At 36.3% G+C, this 20811-nt stretch overlaps 1 protein-coding gene across 2 annotated transcripts in view; it reads right to left on the bottom strand.

The window, feature by feature from the left end:
- Nucleotides 1-20811, bottom strand: part of AUH (AU RNA binding methylglutaconyl-CoA hydratase) — a 138252-nt gene that overhangs the window by 96348 nt on the left and 21093 nt on the right. For both annotated transcript variants that reach the window (XM_064139912.1, XM_064139913.1), the window contains one exon: nucleotides 5568-5654. In XM_064139912.1, coding sequence (XP_063995982.1) covers nucleotides 5568-5654 — 87 coding nt within the window. The remainder of the gene's footprint in view (nucleotides 1-5567; nucleotides 5655-20811) is intronic.

The following is a 20811-nucleotide window of genomic DNA, read 5'->3' on the forward strand; positions in this document are numbered from 1 at the left end:
AGACTACATCCACTGGTTTCCCTGAATCTACCCATTCAGTTATGGCATCATAAAATGCTATCAGGTTAGTCAAGCATGACTTCCCCGTGGAAAATCCATGCTGTTTACTTCTGATAACCTTCTTCTCTTCCAAGTGCCTTGAGATGCCCTCCAACAGGAGCCACTCCATCATTTTTCCAGGGATGGAGGTGAGGCTGGCTGGTCTATAGTTCCCTGGAACCTCTTTCTTGCCCTTTGTGAAGACTGCAGTGCCATTTGCTCTCCTCCAGTCCTCAGGCATCTCTCCTGTCTGCCACGATTTGGCAAAGATGATGGCGAGTGGCAGAGTGGTAACCTCAGGCAGTTCTCTCAGCACCCTTGGGTGCATCTCATCAGGGCCTATGGACTTGTGAATGTTCAATTTGTGTAATTGATCCCTAACCCAGTCTGCACTGACCAGTGAGGAGCATTCCCTCCTCCGGGCCTCCACTCCTTCATCCAGTGTCTGGACTACATAGGGGAGTTCAGCCTTAGGTGTAAGGACTGAAGCAAAGAAGGCATTCAGCAACTCTGCCTTCCCTGCATCCTCAGTTATCAAGGCTGCCCTCTCGTTCAGCAGTGCCCCCCCACACTTTCGCTGTTCAGATCAGAAATAAAGTAAAAAATATATAATTCTGCCACGCCTGGGACCTCTGAAATCCAGTTCTGACAGTCTGTATGAAAAACCAAACCATAGCACAGGCTGTGGCACAAACAAGGTTTCCAAGGATGTATGACCTCCAACAGCCCAAAAGGAACTTTTTGTACAAAAAGATGTTCTCCTAAAGGATGATTGTGAGCATTCTTTCAGGTAAATTAGAAGTCTTATGATGACTGAGACACACCAGAATGTCAGAAAATCACCAAGGTAGAAAGACACAAATCTGTAGATTCTGTAGCAGAGTTGGATCTGCTTTGAACAAAACAAAAAAAGCACAGAATAACAAAACAGAGCAAACAAAAAAAAAAGGAGCAAGGAATTGATAGTTTCTTTCAGGATGAGTGTGCTAGTTTGAAGCAGGGTAGAATGTTTTGCTGAGAAGAACTAGATCATAGGCTGTGAAAGGAAAACAATGGTGATGTCTACTCCCCTCAGAGTCCTGCTGAAGAAGAAAGGAAAACATCAGATAACACTCTCATCATTTTGTCTCACTTTCTGGCTGGGCACTGACTGAGCTGCATCTCCCTAACCTCACCTTCCACTCACCTTTGCTTCTTAACCTCTTGGCTGAACCTCTATTCTTCCTTAGGACTGGGGTAAGGTTGAGAGGGGCAGGGGGAAGGTGCAGGGGTGGTTGAGAGCCCCTCCTGGGGACTCAGGTTTCTGGGAGGGCTGCTGGGTTGCTGTATTACCCTTTATCTTGTATATTTCTGTCTATAACTGCATATACTGTAAATATCTGCTTGTATATTGTGCTAGCTGTAAATAAATAGCTTCATTTATATTCCCAGAGCTGACTGAGTCTAGTCTGGTTAATTTCTAAAGTGTGGGGGGAGCGGGGAACACCCAAACCATCACAATGAGTTAATTTAAATTAGACTATGTCCAAACTTTGTCTAAACAAAGTTACTAATCATCGCTACTTATTAGAGTTCCATCACAAAATATGCATCCAAACTAATCAGATGTCTTAATGCAGTATAAGGTCCATTAGAATGGATCATGTCCAACATAAAACAAGTAAAATGAGCATTTAATTAAAAAATTCTTCCTTAGCTTAGTTCAGATCTACCTTCCATCAGGCCATGAGGAAGATATTTTGCCTCCAATGGTGATGAAGAAATCAAAGCCTGACCACACCACACTTCAGTTTAAAAAAAATTATTAATAAAGTCACTCTCCTTTTTTTCTTTTACCCTACTTGTGGGATTAAGATACTAAACATAGTGAAACTTTAGGCCTATGTTCATTGGAAAAGCTTTACTAACCAACAGTGTTTCTCACTTAGTAGGGGTTGGCACCAAAAATCACTTCAAGTAACCAAAAGTATTTGCTGAGCTCAACTTCTTTCTGCAACTTTGATTTTTCTTTCTGTTAAAATGCTTTGAGTTTCATACACAGCTGCAGTTTGTTTTGCAACTGAAATGCCAACAGCTTACATATTTGTAAAGGCTATACCCAAAAGCCAGTATAAAGAAAATTCCCATGGACGTCGTGGGAGTCACATCACAAAATTTATGCTAAAGATCTGACCCACAGTGATGGCTTTCCCATTCAAAAGCATCAAATGAAGGTTTCTGTGAGTCATAAACATTTTATTTCATTTAGCAAGGCTTGTTTGGTTGGGCATAGTTGCAAGAGATCTAGTAATGCCTTTCTAGTTTTTTGAGGGTAAAGATAGCCTTACATTAGTAAGGGGGAGTCTCAAAGATGAATATAGTAATGGACAAGTGTAAGTCTTACTTATAATTCCTACTAAAAAAAAAAAAAAAGGAAAAAAATCCCACAATTCTGCTCTAATTTTAGCAAAAGAAACCACTGACAAAAATAGAGGCTGTTTTGATTTTTTCACCTTTATGTTCTAGGCACTGAAACCAACAGTTCAGTACTTTTTTTTTTCCAGCTCTTTTGAAAAAATGCCTATTTTTATACCAACTGGTATTTATTGCATTTTTAATACTTCACCCAAATTTAGCAAGAAGTTATAAATTAGTCCCTTAAAAACAGGCACAGTATAGTTTCAATTTCCTGAAAATTCTCCTCTGTAGCTGTATTTCAAAACGATAGTACAGTTTTTTACAAACCCACTAGTGTAAGGATTTTAAATGTAATGAAATTGACAGCACCTAAAGACAGCCAAAGCATGTCAGCTCTTAAAAGCCAAGTTTATCCAGTTGTTCAAGATGCAATTAACCTTTTGTGCATTTTGTCTACCAAGATAACTTAATGGTCTTCTTTCTGAAAATATTGCTAAAAAGAAGCAACTTCTTACTAGGTCACACATCTGAACACAAATGCAATTATCAAAACATGACCTATTTCTGAAAATCATAAGATAGAACACATTTTAAATGAGATTACAGCATTAAAGTTGGATAGAGAAAGAATGAAGTGGGAGACTGGAAATACTGTTCTTTGGCTACATAGTATTCTGTAGTGGCAAATAATAATTTGAAAATTCTTTCCCCTCTTTAACCATCTTGTGATATTCTGTTTGTTGCAGGAAAAAAATCATTATCATTATTTTCAAAGTACAGATTCACTGCAGAAATCAAATCCAAATATAATGCTCCACTCATTTACAAAACATTTACATTTTCAATGCCAGATGTCTTCTTTAGAAAAAGAACTGAGAACATCTGGCTTGCTACTAAATTAATGTTCAGTTAGGGCATCACACAGCATGACACCTGGTATACTTATCTAATCTAATCTCATTCATACAACTGACCAGCTCCTGATACAGGGAACCACAATTCAAATTGCTTTGCCAAGATCCTTCCGAGAAATGTTAGCTCTATCCTATAAACACATCTACTGTTGGCACAGTGTGTTTAGAAACAACAACCCCTCAAATATGGGAACATATCTTGTTACTGAAAAACAAAAGCTGCATGTCCAAACATGCATGATACAAAAATTGACCAATAACATTAGAAGTGACATCTCAATATTCTTCTTTAATCCTGGGGGAAAAAATCCTTTAAAAATGAACTGGGAGATAACCAAGTACATGCAACCATTAAAGAACCTTACAGCAACTCTTCAGTGTAGTGTTTTATAGGAGACACAAAAAAAAAAAAAAAAAAAAAAAAAAAGAGAGAGAGAGAGAAGGAAGGGATTGCATAAGGAGGGAGGGGAGAGGAAGGAAGAAGGGGGAGAAAGTGGAAAAGAAAGTAAGCAAATGTTTTAGTACAATACCAAGCAAGTGCTATGCTAAAATTCTTTCACCATACCAGCCTGCACCATGTCCAACTACTGTTACTGTAACTCCTCACAAATCATATAGGTACCTATCTACTTTAGTATATAGATACTCAAATATTAAATTCCACTTAAAATTCCATGGTTCTTTCTTGAGAAAAAGACTAGAGACTAATGAATTAAAGCACTCATATTGGTTTCCTAAATTTCAGGTATTTCACTGTTAGCCTAATGACTCATTGTTAAACATTTAAGATTGTCACTGCAAATTTGCTTACATGTTCAGTAGTTAATCACTCTCATAGAAACCCTAATAAAGTTGAAGACAATCAAACATTTTTTTTAAAGTCTTTTCAACTCTGAAGCAAAACAAAGCATCAAGCCTCTGTCTATACTCCAAATACCTCTTCAGGAATTTTCTCACTTACAGAATTTAAAATAATGTGATTTTCAAAAATGTATTTCCTTGTCATAGGAAAATCTTCAAATCAGTTGCCCCCAGGTGCAGCATCTCAGAAAGTGTTTCCAGTAACTTCAGTTTAAGAAAGGCTAAAAAATTGTAACTTAGAGATAAGGAAGCCTCGCAAAAATCATTAGAAGTAACTAATTGAACAACTTGATACCTCTTGGTCTACATTCCAAGAAGAGGACAAACTTCAGCATGGAATATAGTATCAGATGAAAGAAATTACCAATTTATTTGTTTCTAGACATTTTATTAATTTTATTTAATGAGCCTGGAAGATCTGCCTCACTTCAAACAGAAGACATTAACTCAAGGACACAAGTATCTCAATGAAGCACCTAATTAAAGGTTTGTTCTTCAGTAGTCTGTTATTTATCTTCAAAGACATAATAGTTTCCATTCATACCACTCTGCCAAACCAAGATCTGACCCAATACTACTAAGGAATTAAACCTAAAAACATGATCTGAGAAATTACTTATTACACAGAGTTTTGTGCCAAAATCTCATGTTACAAAATATGCTGCCTACAGGACTTCTCTTTTTAACAGAACTTACCAGTAACACCACCAAGAAAATAAAAATTAAAGCTGATCAGCAGCAACAAGAAATGCAACAATTGCATAGTGAATTCATAATACAGAATTTACAGAGCAAGTACTATCCTTAAAAACTCATGCAAGCCAATTAAAATCCTGAACTATTAACAACTTTTATGACACCAGAACAAGTAAGTATTAAATAATATTTTAGAAGGCTTAGTAGATGAACTCTACTAAGAGTAGAGTTCTCTATGAACAAATATTTTAGAAGGCTTAGTAGATGAACTCTACTAAGAGTAGAGTTCTCTATGAACACCTGATGATTAACATGTTTCTAAAATGTATTAACTACACCAACCACAACAATACAATAGTGAAAGTTAAAGTCTCCAGTACTTGGATGTCAATGAACAATATGGGCTTTATGAAAAGAGCAGGGCAAATCACCTCTGTTTCTGTTGAGATGTAGCTTTTTCTAGCATACTAAAAGAAAGTTCAACTCAATTAGGAACATCTTAAAAGAATTAATGCACTGTGATTTGCAATTGCAAATATATATAGTGCCAGTTACCCTACTACCTGTCAAGAACCAACCATACAGTTTGTGTCATTCCTGTGATGCGTGCCTTCAGAGGCTACAGTTAAAATAACATTGTTTGAGGGAGAGATTACATACCCATTTCGTTAATAGTTGCTCTTGCTTTTGAGACAAAAGAACTGACTTCGCTTGAGTGCATTTTTGCTCTTTCTTTAAGATCAGCACCTGTAAGTGACATTTTACAGGCATGTTAGCAAGTTGTATAAAGTACTGTAAACGCATTTTCAAAAGTAAAATATTCCTCTATTTTATAAAAAAAAATTATATCTATTTTGAGACAATGAATTTAAATTGATCACATTAATTTTCCACAGATTTCAAGGAAAACATGGACTGTTAGTCGAGGAAAACCAAACCTAAAAACCACTCCCAAAGAAAAATAAAATCAAATTATCTATCATCAGATTATTACTAGTATATTCTTCCCAATGACATTTCTTCTTCTCGTATTAAAACAGCACACAAACAGCAGAATTTATGTTAGTATTTCATCTGACATATACTTTATTTTCCCAACTGTGTCACAAAGTCCATTCAGTGTGTGTTCTACACATTGTGCCAATGTTAACCTTTTATCAGTAGATCACAAAATGCCTAGGGTGAATATTTTCACGCTAACAGACTAAGTAGAAAATTCTACAGTGGACCTACACTGATACCTATTTACTGATTTCTGTTCTGCATCTAAGCTACATACCATATTTTTCACTCTTCCAAAAACATTACTTGATTTTTTTTCTAATCTTTTTTTATTTTCTTCATGAGCATATGAGAGCAATTCTGCTTAGAAAGCACCCTGTAACTAGAGATGGTTACAAAAATGTGTTATTAACAATTCACTGATATGCAAAACTAACATTTTTCTCTCCTAAATGTGAATTAAAAAAAAAAAAAAAAAAGAGAGAGGCAGAATTAATAATAATAGCTAAGTAAAAAGGAAGAAAGGAAGTCCATATTCTTTATAGAGGAAAAATACATGGAAGACAAAACTTGCACACACACAATTACTCTCCAAAGAAGTGCAACATTCACATTGCAACTTAGCATGATTTTTTTTTAACATTTGGTAAAAAATGAACTTATTCATTTAGTCTCTTGGCATATGTCTGAAAAGGCTAAATAAACAAGACATATAATTAATGCCCAAGAATCAAAACACTATCCACTGGACTCTGGTTAAGCTAAGATTGTAACTGAATTTTATACTCAGCAGTCTTTTTACCTTTCCAGACTTAACTCACGCTAGACTTTCCTCACCATCCTCAAACATGTTTCAACACATACTTTTTGTGGCAGCATTAATTCAAATTCATGACTCTTATCTAGCTCTGGGAAATCCAGTATCTCAATCTGATTTTTTTTTTCTGATAAATATCGAGCTGCTGTTTCAACGTAATATGCTAGAAAAAGCAACTGTGTCTCCTACTCCCAGCGTAGCAAAGCTACTCTTTTCACTCAAGCTTTTGTTCCGCTTCCATGTCAACATAAAAACAACGAACCATCAGTCCTGACTGCATTTGCATGTTTCCTGCTAAGTAACATCAAGTTTGATTTGCACTATCAGACACCTTACTGAAAGCTTCCAAACAACCTTCTTGGACATGCCCCAAGACAGTATGACAGAAGAGTTAAATAAGCAGGAAATGCTCTGGTCAAGTATACACTGCAGCTAAACTCAAATTGCTACCTTGGTAATTCAGAATACAAATCTTGCCAGGAACATGAAAAGCAAACAAAACTTGCATCCATAAATCTGTATAGAAATCTAAATCATGTAAAACCACAACCAACTTTCACAAACACATTTATGTATAGGGTTCTGTAGCTAGAGGGAACTTTATGAAACTTTGTGACAAGACTTGCTTTAGAAGTTTTATCAGCAAGTATGCAAATGAAAAAATACCACTTCTCTTGTATCAGTCAATGTCTGCATGTAGCTTCTACAATTCTGTCCAAATCATAGCCTATATAAAAACAACAAGGAACTGTGTGCTTTATGAACAGGAACACTATTGCTGTGCAATCTGGCTCAAAACTTCACACACTGAAATCCTGCTCACTGGACACACCCTGGAAAGGTATGTAAAGAAAACTTCAAAAGAGAGGCACTGAAACTGAAAAGCACCGCTAATATTACCGTTAAGAAAATCTACTGTTAAGATATGACCAAGCAATTTTAAGGTTTTGATTTATTTAGACCAATTAAAAAAAAAAAAAAAAAAAAGGACTCAATAAAACAGAAAAAACGTCCCCAACCCCTCTAAAACAAACAAACAAACAAAAACCCCAGAAAATGTAGATTTCTTTCTTCATTTAAAATATGTATTTCCTTGAAGATACTTACAGAAATCTATTAAATTTCCAACAGAAACTTTTATAGGAATGGATTAAAAGGTAGCTGCCAATTTAAAACCAGTGACTGTGAAAAAAAATCTAGTACAATAGCTGACCTTAGCGCCTTAACCACTTCTATAATCTTACATTTGCCATTTAAGTATTTCAAACTTGTAACTGTCAAGGAAGTGGAAAAAGTTCTTTTCCTAACCCTTTCCTATTTTAGCCTTCCAAAGCTTAATAATAGCAATTGAAGCTTTTTTTCAAGAGAACACTTTTAGGCAGAAATGATTCACTGCACTCCAACAGAACATGTGCTTTGCCATCCTCTGGTTCAAAGGAGATGGAACTGCCATCAACGCAATATTTTTGTTCCTGTTCTATGTTTCAATCACTGATCAAAGAATACAAAAAGAATTCCTTGACCCAGATATCAGTGAACTATTCACATATTTCTTCGAAATCTGAAGTCAGAAGCAGGAAAGGTTAACTTTCTGAAGACAGCCATGAAGGAGAGCGCAGGTTAAACCAGAGACTTCTGCTGTCTCAGCTACTGAAGACAAAGATGCCTTCTTTCACCCCACATTTCTTATTTTGAAGTATCTTAGAATAGTATTTGCTCAACTGTTGCGAGCAAGAAGGTAGTTAGGCTTTTGAAATCACAAAACTAACTCTCACGGAACTAACCTCTGCAACTTTCTTATCAAGTCACTGCTGAAAACTGCAGGCCAATCTGCTTCTCACATCCACTCCATCTGTGAGTCCAAGACTCCACACCATGCTGAACGCAGGGCTAAGATCTTCTACTCAGAGATGCATGAAAGAAAATTTGAGACACCAGAGATCCTAGGCAAACTAGGTCTTGCAGATTTGATTGTACACTGTCATCATGAACCCACATCCATCCATCTGGTTTGTAAGCAAAGGATGAATCATTGTTTTCTCTGTATTACTCTTTCTGGCATCTCAGTGTTTTGTCTAACTCCTCATTTCCTCAGAAGTTAATAAAAACTCTGATTCTAGCAGTCATGCTCTCCAACTCTCACCTCTTTGCTCCACACACTTTAATAACTCACTTTTAAAGACTACAGAATACCATTTTCAAATTAGTAGCAGTTAGTACAAGGCAAAAGAGTAGGTGCAACAGTGAAAAGCTGCATTGACAGTGCAATCAATTTATTCTACAGCTATATTAGAATCAAGACATGTACTCTCCACTTGTGAACATAGTAATTTTGAATGAAATTAATTCACAAAATTTATGACCTTTACTGGTAGAAAAGAACATCCCTGTAGGCTTCCCATAGTTAGTATTTTCAGTCTAGAAAAGTTCTTGCAGTATGTGCCTCAGATTTCACAATGCTTCCTGTTTTCAGTGGTGTTTTTATATTTTTTTATTTCTTTGAGAAAGCCAAAGGCAGTCCAGCAAGACAGGCATATTGCTGTTATTCACCAGAATTTGTCCACCTACACATCTACAGGACAAGGATGTCTACTTAGCTTAGAGAATGCACCAAAAGAAAACAAGCTTTACAGTGATTACTCTGAATCCATGCTGTTTGCCTTATTAGGGTATTTTCACGTACTTTCTAAAGAGGAATTATATACTGCTGAAAAGCTAAGTGGTGTGCTTGAAAAATCTGTTCCAACACTTTTCCTAAAAGCCTCACTTTCCAAATACTATAAAAGTCTAGAAATTTTCTTGTACAGTACTGTTCTATACTATGCTTTAACACATACTTCCAAAACACACCACGAAAGCTATAAACTGAAAAGGCATAAAATGTAATGGTTTATAAATCATCCCTAAAATTTTAACTTACTTAAATATTTTTATTTAAAAATATGTGTTTCAGAAATCTAGCACACCAAAATCAAACAGTGAAGTTATTCTACCAAGTGCCAAAAAGTGCCCAAAATGCTCTGAGAAAATGAAAAAAAAAAAACCCTGCCACATGCGCATGAATTTGAGGTAGAATAAAGCACTGAACTCTCACTGCAGCAATGTCATTTTGAGGTTGCCCTTTCATCCTGTCAAACTAGGCTCAGAGATTCTGTTAGCAGGCCAAAAGTTCACAAATAAAGTGACATCTGAGCATGAGAAGATATTCTCTTGCATACTCTATCCAGTACTTCTATACCTTGTGGGCAAGAACTAGGAACACTGAAAACTGTAAAGCAAAGACATAATCTGCAATATTTAATAACCCAACAAAACAGATTAAGGAATGCACAAATGAAGTTTACAATGCTTTCAGGAAGGAATACAAAACATACATTACCTCACCAATTAAAAGGTTACCACTGCTGCACACCCGCAACTTACTCCCAATGTAATTAAGCATATTACGAATTAATGTTTCTCCTTCTCCACAGGGTAGAACAGGTAAGATACTGAACCAAAATACTGAGGCAAATGGACAGCTTTCACACACGTTACAGATTAACACCTAACTACTACCAAAAAACCCCCATCCATTAGGGTAGCTCTAAGTGCTTTCCAGCAGGAGTTAGGAGGTGATTGTCCTCTTGTATTTGGCCCTAGTGAGGCCACAACTTGAATGCTGTGTCCCATTTTGGGTACCTCAATATAAGAGAGATGCTGAAGTGCTGGAGTAAGTGCAGAGGTGTGCAATCAGTTTGGGGAAGGGCCTGGAGAATAGATCTTATGAAAACTAACTGAAGGAGCTGTTTAGTTTGAAGGAGAGACCTCATCGCTCTTTGTAACTCTCCAAAAGGATGCTGTGGAGTGGTTGGTATTGGTCTCTTCTCACAGGTAAACAGCAATAGAACAAGAGAAAACAGCATCAAGCTGCAACTGGGTAGGTTTAGACTGGACATTAGGAAATCTTTTTTTTCCCCCACAGAAAAAGCAGTCAGACATTAAAACAGGCTACCCAGGGAGGCAGTTGAGCCACCATTCCTGAATGCATTTAAGGGAGGTCGTAGCCAGGTAGGGGTTGGTCTCTTCTCCCAGGCAATCCATGACAGAATAAGAGGACATAGTCTCAAGCTGTGCCAGGGCAGGTTTAGGCTGGATGTTAGGAAGAAGTTCTTCACAAAAAGAGTGACTGCCCATTGGAATGGGCTGTCCAGGAAGGTGGTAGAGTCACTGTCCCTGAAAATGTTTAAAGGAGACTGGATGAGGCACTTAGTGCCATGGTTTAGTTAATTACAGGGTGTTAGGTGATAGGTTGGACTCAATGATCTTGAAGGTCTTTTCCAACCTGGCTGATTCTCTGAAAGGACTTCTGGATGTGGTGCTTGAGGATATGGTTTAGGGGCGAAATTTGTCAAGCAGGGTCAATAGTTAGACTTGGTGATTCCAGGGGTCTTTTCCAACCTTAATGATTCTATGATTCCCAGTCTTTCCTCAAAGGTAGTTGTGTGCCCTTCCCTGGATTTCTTGTTAGGGCTTCTCTCATTTAGCTGAAAATACTATCAGAACCCCAGGCAACTTGTGAGATTACAAAAGCCGTACAAAAGATCTGTACACACATATTTGAGGACAACACAATAGTCAACCTATGTTCAAACTCAGAAAGTTTACCAATATTTTTTTCTCATTTTTTCCAATCATTTCAGAAAGGCAACCTTTACACCCTGTAAACTCCTCAGGACAACCTAATTCCCAATTTTGAACAGACACTGGAATACCACATGAAACAAATGTATTTATTTATAGTGTCAATTCTAAGGCAAGCAAATTTTTATTTAAATATCATTAATGTTTTTTAAACATATATGCCACAGTAAAAAAAAAAAAAGTTATATTATTCTGCTGACAGTTACATACTTCAAATTAATAGTCTTAAAAATACTCTCAAAACCCCAGAAAAGCATAATTTAAAATTTATATTAATGTTGCTACATAGGTTATTTATTTTTATTTTGCTTTCAACTACAATTTTCCTGTATGTAAAGCTAGGCACCTGACAAATCACAGTATAAAAGTCAATCACTACTGAAATATCTTATCTGTGCAAAAGAAAAACATGTTTTATGCTTTTTGGACAAAATATGCTTGCATTCCAGTAAAAATTCCATTACCCCATCCCATCCAGTCAGACTCAGATCACCAATCTTTCATCATTAAAGCTACTACTGATTGCATTCTTGAATGAAAATTATTCCAGTCTGATCAATTATGGACAGTTCACTTTACAAATTTTAACTATTGTGGACTAACCTTCATTTAAAAAAAAATGGACTGGAAGAAAACTCTCAGTGTCACCTGGCTCAACCTTCTGTCAAAGGCACAGCCCTAGATTTGGTTATTCAGGGAACTTTAAAGTCTTTAATGCTGCTGGTGCTGGAAATTCCACCACTTCTCTAGTAAAAGCATTCCCACACTTAATCCTTTAGTTAATCATCTCACAATGAAGAATTTATTTATTTCACTTGCATGGAATTCTCCTGAAGTAACATGGACCCACAACTTCTGTCACTGTATATATTCATGCAAATAGAATGCAAATACTTTCCTCTTTATCTACTGGGCACAGGAAGACCAGTTCTCTCTCCTCTCTAAACAGCCTTCAATTCTCTAACCAACTTCTGCTGCTCTACTTAAGCATTAAATAGAATAAGCACACACCTTCATCGCTGATGGTCCTCTTCTGATGCAGTCCAAGACATTGTTTTCCTGCTTTACTGCCACAAGCCATTGCTAGCTCATGCTAAGTTTATTGACCCCATAACACCTGCATCCTCTGCAGCAGAGCTAGACAAGATCATAATGGTTGGAAAAGACCTTTAAGGTTATCAGGTTCAATCATCACCTAACACTACCAGGGCAACTACTACACTGTATCCTTCAGCACCATACCTAGATGACTTTCAAATATATCCAGGCAATAATAAATACCCTAGCCAGTCAGTCCTCAGTCTGCTCTGCAGACTGCACCTTAAAACATTTTCTACAAGGATGATGGGGAAAATCATGTCAAATACCTTGTTAAAGTTAAGGTAGACAGCATTCATACCTCTTCTCTCATCCACTAAGGAAGTGGTTTCATCACAGAAGTCAACGATGTTGGTCAAACACAATTTACTCTCAAAAAATCTGACTTGGGTTTTCCCAGATATCCTTCTGTCTTTAATGTACTTGGAAATAACTTCCACAAATACTGGTTCCACTACATCCTCAAAGACTAAAGGGAGATTGACAGGTTTGTAGTTTTCCAGATTTTCCTCTTCACAGGTGGATGTACTATTTGCCCTTTTCCAGTACCTTAGATACAGTACATGGTGTCTCTCCAGTGCACCAATTCGGATACATCCCATCAGATCCTGTTCAGGTCCTGTGTATGTGTCCAACTAGTACATTTCTCTTCTACTGCCAATGGTTTATTGTTTACTTTGTCGTTGCTTCTTCACAGAGAGACTTTGAGAGCTGATACTTCTCATGCAGAGCAGGGCAAAGAGAAAATGAAAAGTTCTTCTGCATTTTGTGTATCATTAACTAAGCTGTCAGTCCCATGCAGCAGTGGACCCTACTGTTGCTTGAACTTCTGCTTGATACTAACACACCTACAGGAATTTTTCTTGCTTTTCTTGACATCTTGCTAGTTCAAGCTCCAGCTGAGCTTCTTTCACCCTAAACATATCTATGCATACCTAAGCAGTATTTAGGTATTATATTCTGGGAGTCTGTTTCATTTTCCAATGATATAGTGGAATTAAACAACTCTTCCAACATTATATTTTGGATATTTGAGAAATAAAAAAAAAAAAAAGAAAGAATAATGCCCTTCTTTTTACTTCCCCCCCCCAAATAAATAAAAGTTAATATTCAAGTCTATTTTTTTCAAAACTACACAACTCAAAAGATAAACTTGCAATGTACTGAATATGATCCAGGGCATTTTTAAATATTTTAAAGATTTTATATTCAAACCAACTCTATAGATTCTTGTAACTTGGCTACTAATTCAGAGCATTCAAAAAGGAAACATGTCATCAAAAATCATACTTTTTAGTTGTGAGGCACGAGGGATCTGAAAGCTAAAGATCAAGAGACAGGGAAAAATATTACTAAAATATCTACTACTCAATAAACAACTGTTAGCCATTTGCTTATGAAGATCAGTTTCTTTTACAAGTACTACCAAAAAGAAAGATTTTATTCAGAAAATTTTGCAACTTACATTCTGCATTTTCTATTCTCTGAGATTTCAGATTTTAAACTTTAAATCAAATATTTACATTTAACTGGTATAGTGTAAAGGAAAATTTCCACAGAGGTTAATCTCTAGAAGAACAAGCTATTGTTGGCAAAATGTGTATTTCACCACACATCTTTTTGTTTGTTTTCTTATTTCTTAAGAACAGATAAAAATCTAATATTTACATTAATTTTTCCTATGCCATAAAGTGCCTCAAACTTTTCAACGAGGAAGGAATTCCACAGCACTTGGCCATGCATCCACAAAAACTTTATATCTTTTTATATTAATTTTTTTTTCCTTTTTATTTTTCAATATTAAATTAAACAGATATGATCAACACTTCTACAAGGCAAGTATGACCTTCATTTTGGGACTTTAAAGATCTTAAAAAACATTAAATGCAGTTTTGCTATTTAAAAATAACAATAGACAAGTCAGTAACATCGCCAAATATTAATCAAGCACTGAAAATCTTCTCATGTAAGAAGGAAAGAAAGCATTCAGAATTGAGTTATTCAGATGCTCCAAATTCTTAGGAAGTCAGTACACCACAGAGATCGATAATTATTTTATATTAATATGAGCAAGGATACATATGCTTATGATCATTAGGAAGAAATATTAATATGCAACGTGTACATAACCAAAAAAATAAAACCAGTGCACTACCATTGGACCCTGCCTTAGGAGTGAGTTAATAGAAGCTAGTTCTGAAGCCCCAAAGAGCTAAAAACAACCAACCATTGGCTAAAAACAGAGATCCATACCCTACACCTAGCTAATTAGGTCTCTGGTACTTCTACACACAAACACATTAAGCAAGTTATAATACATTTTTCAAAATTGCCTGTTAAATAACATTTTGTCTAAGAAACTGGTTCATAGAATAAGGTTATCAAAAGGTTTTTAAAGCAGTAGACTTCATAACATGCCTTTCATAAGTTAAAAACAGCCACCTACTTTCTCTAGTAGTCATTTGCTTTATTGACAGCTACTATGAATCTTGTTGCACACAAAACTGTTTCATGCACACTGTGTGAACTGAGTACAAAAGAAGAATAAAAGGCATTTACATGTGTATTCTAAACTTAAAACCAAAACAAGCAGGATGCTTGGTGCAGTCAGTCAAGGGAGAAACAGTTTGGCATGAATGATGCCATGCATGTTTCTCACTTTAGGAAGTAATTTAAATTAATTAAAAAAAAAAAAAGGCAATATAATTTGTATTCCTGAAGCTTCCTAAATATGGATATAATTTTTTTCCAGTAAAAACCTGGTATTTACATTCCTCCATGCAAGACTTTCTGTCATAATTTATTTGCATGACCTAGATGTCTGCACTTTCTGCACATATCCCCTCTGTGCCGCAGAAGTGTTCCTGAAAATCATACAACTGTGAAGAACAAACAAAATACCTGTAATTCCTGTATATTTGTGCCTTTGGCAGGATGCCAGTCCTACACACTCCCTCTGCAAACACAGTAGTCCTGTAGCTCCATTGTTATACGTTATCTCATATAGTACAATTATTTATACCTAAATCAGCACATCTGAAGAACTGGTTGCTAAATCAGTTCCCATAAATGGGACACTTCAGACAGTACACATTCAGTGAGACTTGTTTGGTTGGGTTTCTTCTTTTAATTTCAAGTCTCTCTTAAAGGCCAGGGTTCTAATTCAGACATGTTTTCTCTGCAAATCCAGGAATCCTGAACAGAAATGACCCTAGCTTTATATACAGAAGTTCTACAATTCCTTTTCAATATGTATGTAAATTTGGATCAGATATAGAATGAAATCAGTTGGCTCTTTTTCCATCCTGTCTGCTCGGTGTTCAGCTCTAGATTTAGAAGGACCCAACAATATTCCTCATTTTCTGTCACAAAAACCCAAAACAACAGCAACAAAAAAATGAAGGCAGCTAATATACCTCACATGCATTTCTGGAATTCATCCTCACTTGAAGAAGGGGGAAAACTAAAACAGGATCATTATAGGGATCCTGGTCTCACCTCCTAAAAACAAACCCACTTTTTTTTCCCAAATACCAGTAAGTGTTCTTTGTGACATCACCCAACATTGCCTTTGTCACTCGCTAGTCCCTAGTACCCTCTTAAAAATGGTCAGGTGTCGGAACACCTCTGCTATGAAGACAGGTCGAGGGATCTGGGGTAGTTCAGCCTAGAGAAGAGAAGGCTGCTGCCTTCCAGTACCTGCAGGGGGCCTACAAGAAGGATGGAGAGAGATCACGAAGCTAATAAATCAGGATTTGAAAAAGGTATTCATGGAGACTGTAACATCCTTGACTCTCAGACTGAGACAGAATCAAAGAAGTATTAGACAGTGATGGCAGTAGTTCAGGTCACCCAGTAACTGGCTAGGAAATAAAAATACAGACTCTACAGTTATCAAATCATATCAAATCTGTTTGTCCCAATCTTCAAATTTTACTTAAAGTGACTTAAAGACAACAAGACCTAGAGTTTACACTTCTCATCAAGGTAACAATACATATCAACATTTAATAAAAGGCAATGTGTGCTGTAATTATTATTCAATAATGAGCTTGCCTTTTTTTTTTCTAAACCAATAAAACTTGTCCTACATCACTTGGACCTGTATATTATTGCACAATAAGCATTAGAGAAGTATTTCTTTAATCTTGTTATTCTGGTTGTCTAAACATTCAACTTCCCCAAACTACTTTTCATTTCCAAATTCAACTTCACTAACAATTTCTACACCATGTCTGTAACATGATTAGCACTTACTTTCTCCTAAGGAAACATAATTAATTCTCATACAGAATAACATAGTTCAAATGAAGAAAACCGTAACAGCTGTATTCTTTGCCTTAGTATATAGCAGTTCCAAACTTAAGGCAGAATCATTAATTGTGATTTCTATTTACTCTACACCTTCCAGGAGAAAATCTTCTGAAGAGACCAGCATCAGAGTTTTTGGGTTTTAAGCAAAGAACTGAAAGTAATATACTCAACAGCATAAGAATTTATGGGTATTTTAACACCACTTCACTAAAAAAAAAAAAAACAGCATTACAGTAGCACTGCATCTCATTTGTACCAATTGCAATAGATTTGCAGTGAGTCTGCTTGCAATCCCTATAATGACAAGTCACACACAGTTTTCTACCTTCTGATTAATAGGGATGCATTCCTAAAACTTGCTAGTGGTAAGAATCTTCATTTTTCTTATTTAACTTTGAATGAACCATGACACTAAAGCTGATACCTTCATAACTACTACTAAGCCTTTCACCTGAAAGAAATATGAGCAGACTTGAAATTTTGGGCAACCTGTTGTTCATTCCACTTTGACTTCTAGTAAATTGAGTAATTGGGAAAAAACAGACATACCTCATTAAACTATTATAGATGACTGACTCAAATCTTTTGCATATACCATTATTTGACCACTGCATGTATGTTTTTTGTAATGTTACAAGGAATTGATACTGCTGGGTTTATCTGCTTTGATTAGTAACTACTACAAAGACAGTTTAATCAACAGCATGCCCAGTTTCATGAGCTGTAAATAGAAAAAGAGGAAGTGTGCTAAGTGGTAAGAAAGAGAAAGTGAGAATCTCTTCTAAAGAAGTCCTGAAGTCAGTACTCAGGCATAAATCCTATCAAAGAAAGGGGGAGTTCTTCCAGAGAAAAACTATGATTTGAACTGGTGTATCACTTGAACGTAGATGAAGGCATGGGTAAAAGTCTTCTTCGTTACCCTTCATCCCACCCCTCAATCTGAAAGGCATTGCCAATATAATTTTTTTTTTTCTCAGTCATATTGGTATATCATCTGGAAACTTCCAGCAGATCAGGATTCAGTGACACTGGATTCTGTGCAGCTATGAAGAAAGTGATAGTGTCAGTGGAATATGTAAAGAAGCAGGTAAACAATGCACATGAAAACAGACACACATTGTGCAGAATATCTGTAACAAAAATGGCAACTTTTTGCATCTCAATTACAAGATGATTGTTCTCTACATACAGCATGCCACAAAACCTTAAGGAAAGATTAGAAAGCCTTAGAAAGATTAGGTGAGGTCACTAGGAACGTTTTCAAGCTATAGCAGGTGAGAAACAAACAGGAGAAGGAAAGTCTTCAAGGTTAAAGATACAGAGGTCATCTTTAGCCACTATACATCTATTCAAAAAGCTTACATTTTTACGTCCAGAAGGACGAAGGAAAAAAGAAAAGGAAAAGTCATTAAAATGTCTAGCATTTCTGTACCAAAATCTTTGGCTCACAATAATACTAGGCCAGTACTCAAGGCCATAGGCTTGCCATTTCATACAAATCTATGTGGAAGTAAGTACTAGCAAGCATTTCAGCCATGAGCAGGCACATCTCTTAAGTATGATTTGTTCACACACAAATCAGAAAGAAAAACAGCAGCTGCCATTCTATTTCTCATAAACACCAAGCTAAGCAGTTCACAAGCAGTACTTCCTCTTATTTCCACTGTCCCCAAAGGCTTCAAATTTATGCAGAACAATAAACAAAATTGTCTGAAAACAGCAACATTTCCCATCCACTGAAAATATCTTTAGCACCAGTGTTGCAAACTAAATTCGGTTTTCTAAGGACTTGTTATTTTAAAGTATTTCAGAGATATTTGATCTCTTCTATTTTTTTTAAATCTCTTATAGTTTTAAAAGACCAGCCAATAGAGCTGCTGGCAAATTACTTCAGATGAAGAAAGGAAAGGAGATCCAGTGCTGGAATAAGGCATCTGGAGGGGCTGAACAAATTATACAGACTGATGGCATTTGAGAGGAGACTTCAATCCCTTAAAAACCACATCCAGCCACATGCAGTCAGTCAGTACCAGCTGGTGACAGAAACCCCACCAGTAAGTGTTAAAATATTAACAAGAGACTATTTCTTATACCTTGTCTAACTGCACTGGTTCACTATGAACTACTTATATTAAATTGGAAAATATTGAGGGACATTGTTGACAACTACATATCTGCACTTTTTTATCATTAAATAGTTTATTGGGGACTGTATATTGTCTAAAATTAGCAGACTCCACGTAAAAGTCACAGCATTTCTTTATTTATCTCTAAAACATCTTTTAGTGCATGACAACACAAGAGTTGCTTGGTTTGTATAAACAGAAGTATATGTATATTTCTGTTTATTAGAAGATACATAAGGGATTAGCATTTAAATACAGTAAGCGAATGCACAAGGATAAAAAATGTCAGAATTTTCATGTTGCCTATATTACTTTTACAAAGGAAGACATTTTTAAAGGCACACAACAAATGTACACTGACTCCATACAAAAAAGCCTGAAACTATAGGGAGGACTCAAACCATTTTCAGTGTTTCATGTTTTCTTGCACCACTGCATGACCACAGTCTAACTGTGAATATAATGTTCCGCTACATTTATGTGAATTCAATTACATTGTTCTTCCTCATCCTTCAATAGCTGCACATTCAATCTAAATGCTGAAAAGTAATGTTTACTGTAGTACACTCACAGTAGAGATGCCCTTAAAGAAAACCAGTTTATGGGGCAAAGACAAGTGACAGTAATTATCTTAATTGCTGAAAGATTTTCCTCATATCTGTGGCAATTAGGGCACACATACATAGCTGCACTGTGTGTTACCTACATTTTTTATAGAGAGAAACAGATACAAAATTAACTGCTGTAAATCATCTCAAGACAAAAATGTCATGATTCAAATACGTCTAAATACTTCTGCTACATGACAATTTTACTATTTTCAAAAGCAAGTGGCAAAGAATTCTTTGCCGTGCAATAACTATTTTTGCCATGTGTTGCGCACGTGTATTCTATTTCCACGTTACCAACAAGCACATGAGATCAGATTATTTTTACCAGCAGGTTTCTCAGCTAAGGATATAAATGGCAAAACAAGCTCAGCTCCCTCAACAATATATTATATATATATTAAAAAAAAAAAAGGCAGCCAGAAACAGGTACCATAGGCACTTAGCACACCATGGAATTGGGTTAGTTAGCTCATACAGCATTGGCCTCAACCTGCCTCAGAGAGATGCTAAGAAAATCACCCACCTTTCGTCACCAATCAAGATGTCAAATATCCACAAGATGTGAAACATCCACAGACATAGTATATGAGCATTTCAAACAAAGGTAACTACTTCATTTAACTTAATATTTATGGAAGAGACATGGACCTCAGAGAGTCCAATGCTCTGAGGCACATAATGAAAGTTCAAAAAAAAATAAGTTTCTAATCTTAGTACAAATGCATTTACCTTTGGTGCCTGGCATAGCAGGGGCCTTGGAAAAAGTTATCCATACCAACTGAGTACTAATAATAGCAACAAATCAACAATCCTATCCCTTCTGTTAAATTGATCTTCACCCGGTTTTACACACTTTAAAACCATAAGGCATTTAACCGTTTCCTATAAGCACAGAGAAGTTAGTTTAACTTCTTACCAAAAAAAAAAAAGATTCATATGCATTCCCTGAAACTGTTGGAAAAGCTCTACCCAACTGTGGTACTTTGGGGGGGTCCCAGGTTCCCTTAAGAAAGCCATAGAGACAATGTCCCATTCCCAGAGGAACAGACCTAGTCATCCCAGGACACTGTAACGCTGTTATTCTGCTCCGCTTTCTGGTATCACAGCTTATAAGGCAGTGCCTGGTTGATACCACCCTCTTTCCCTCCCTGCCTCTCCTCCCTTCCCTTCTTTTCTCTGGGAAGAACACAGATGCCTTCTTGCATCACGGTTTGTGTGGGCTTCTAACTGCAGGGAATTTTGAACTGTGTCAT

This window comes from Pogoniulus pusillus, chromosome Z, assembly GCF_015220805.1.
Source record: "Pogoniulus pusillus isolate bPogPus1 chromosome Z, bPogPus1.pri, whole genome shotgun sequence".
Classification (NCBI taxonomy): Eukaryota; Metazoa; Chordata; class Aves; order Piciformes; family Lybiidae; genus Pogoniulus; species Pogoniulus pusillus.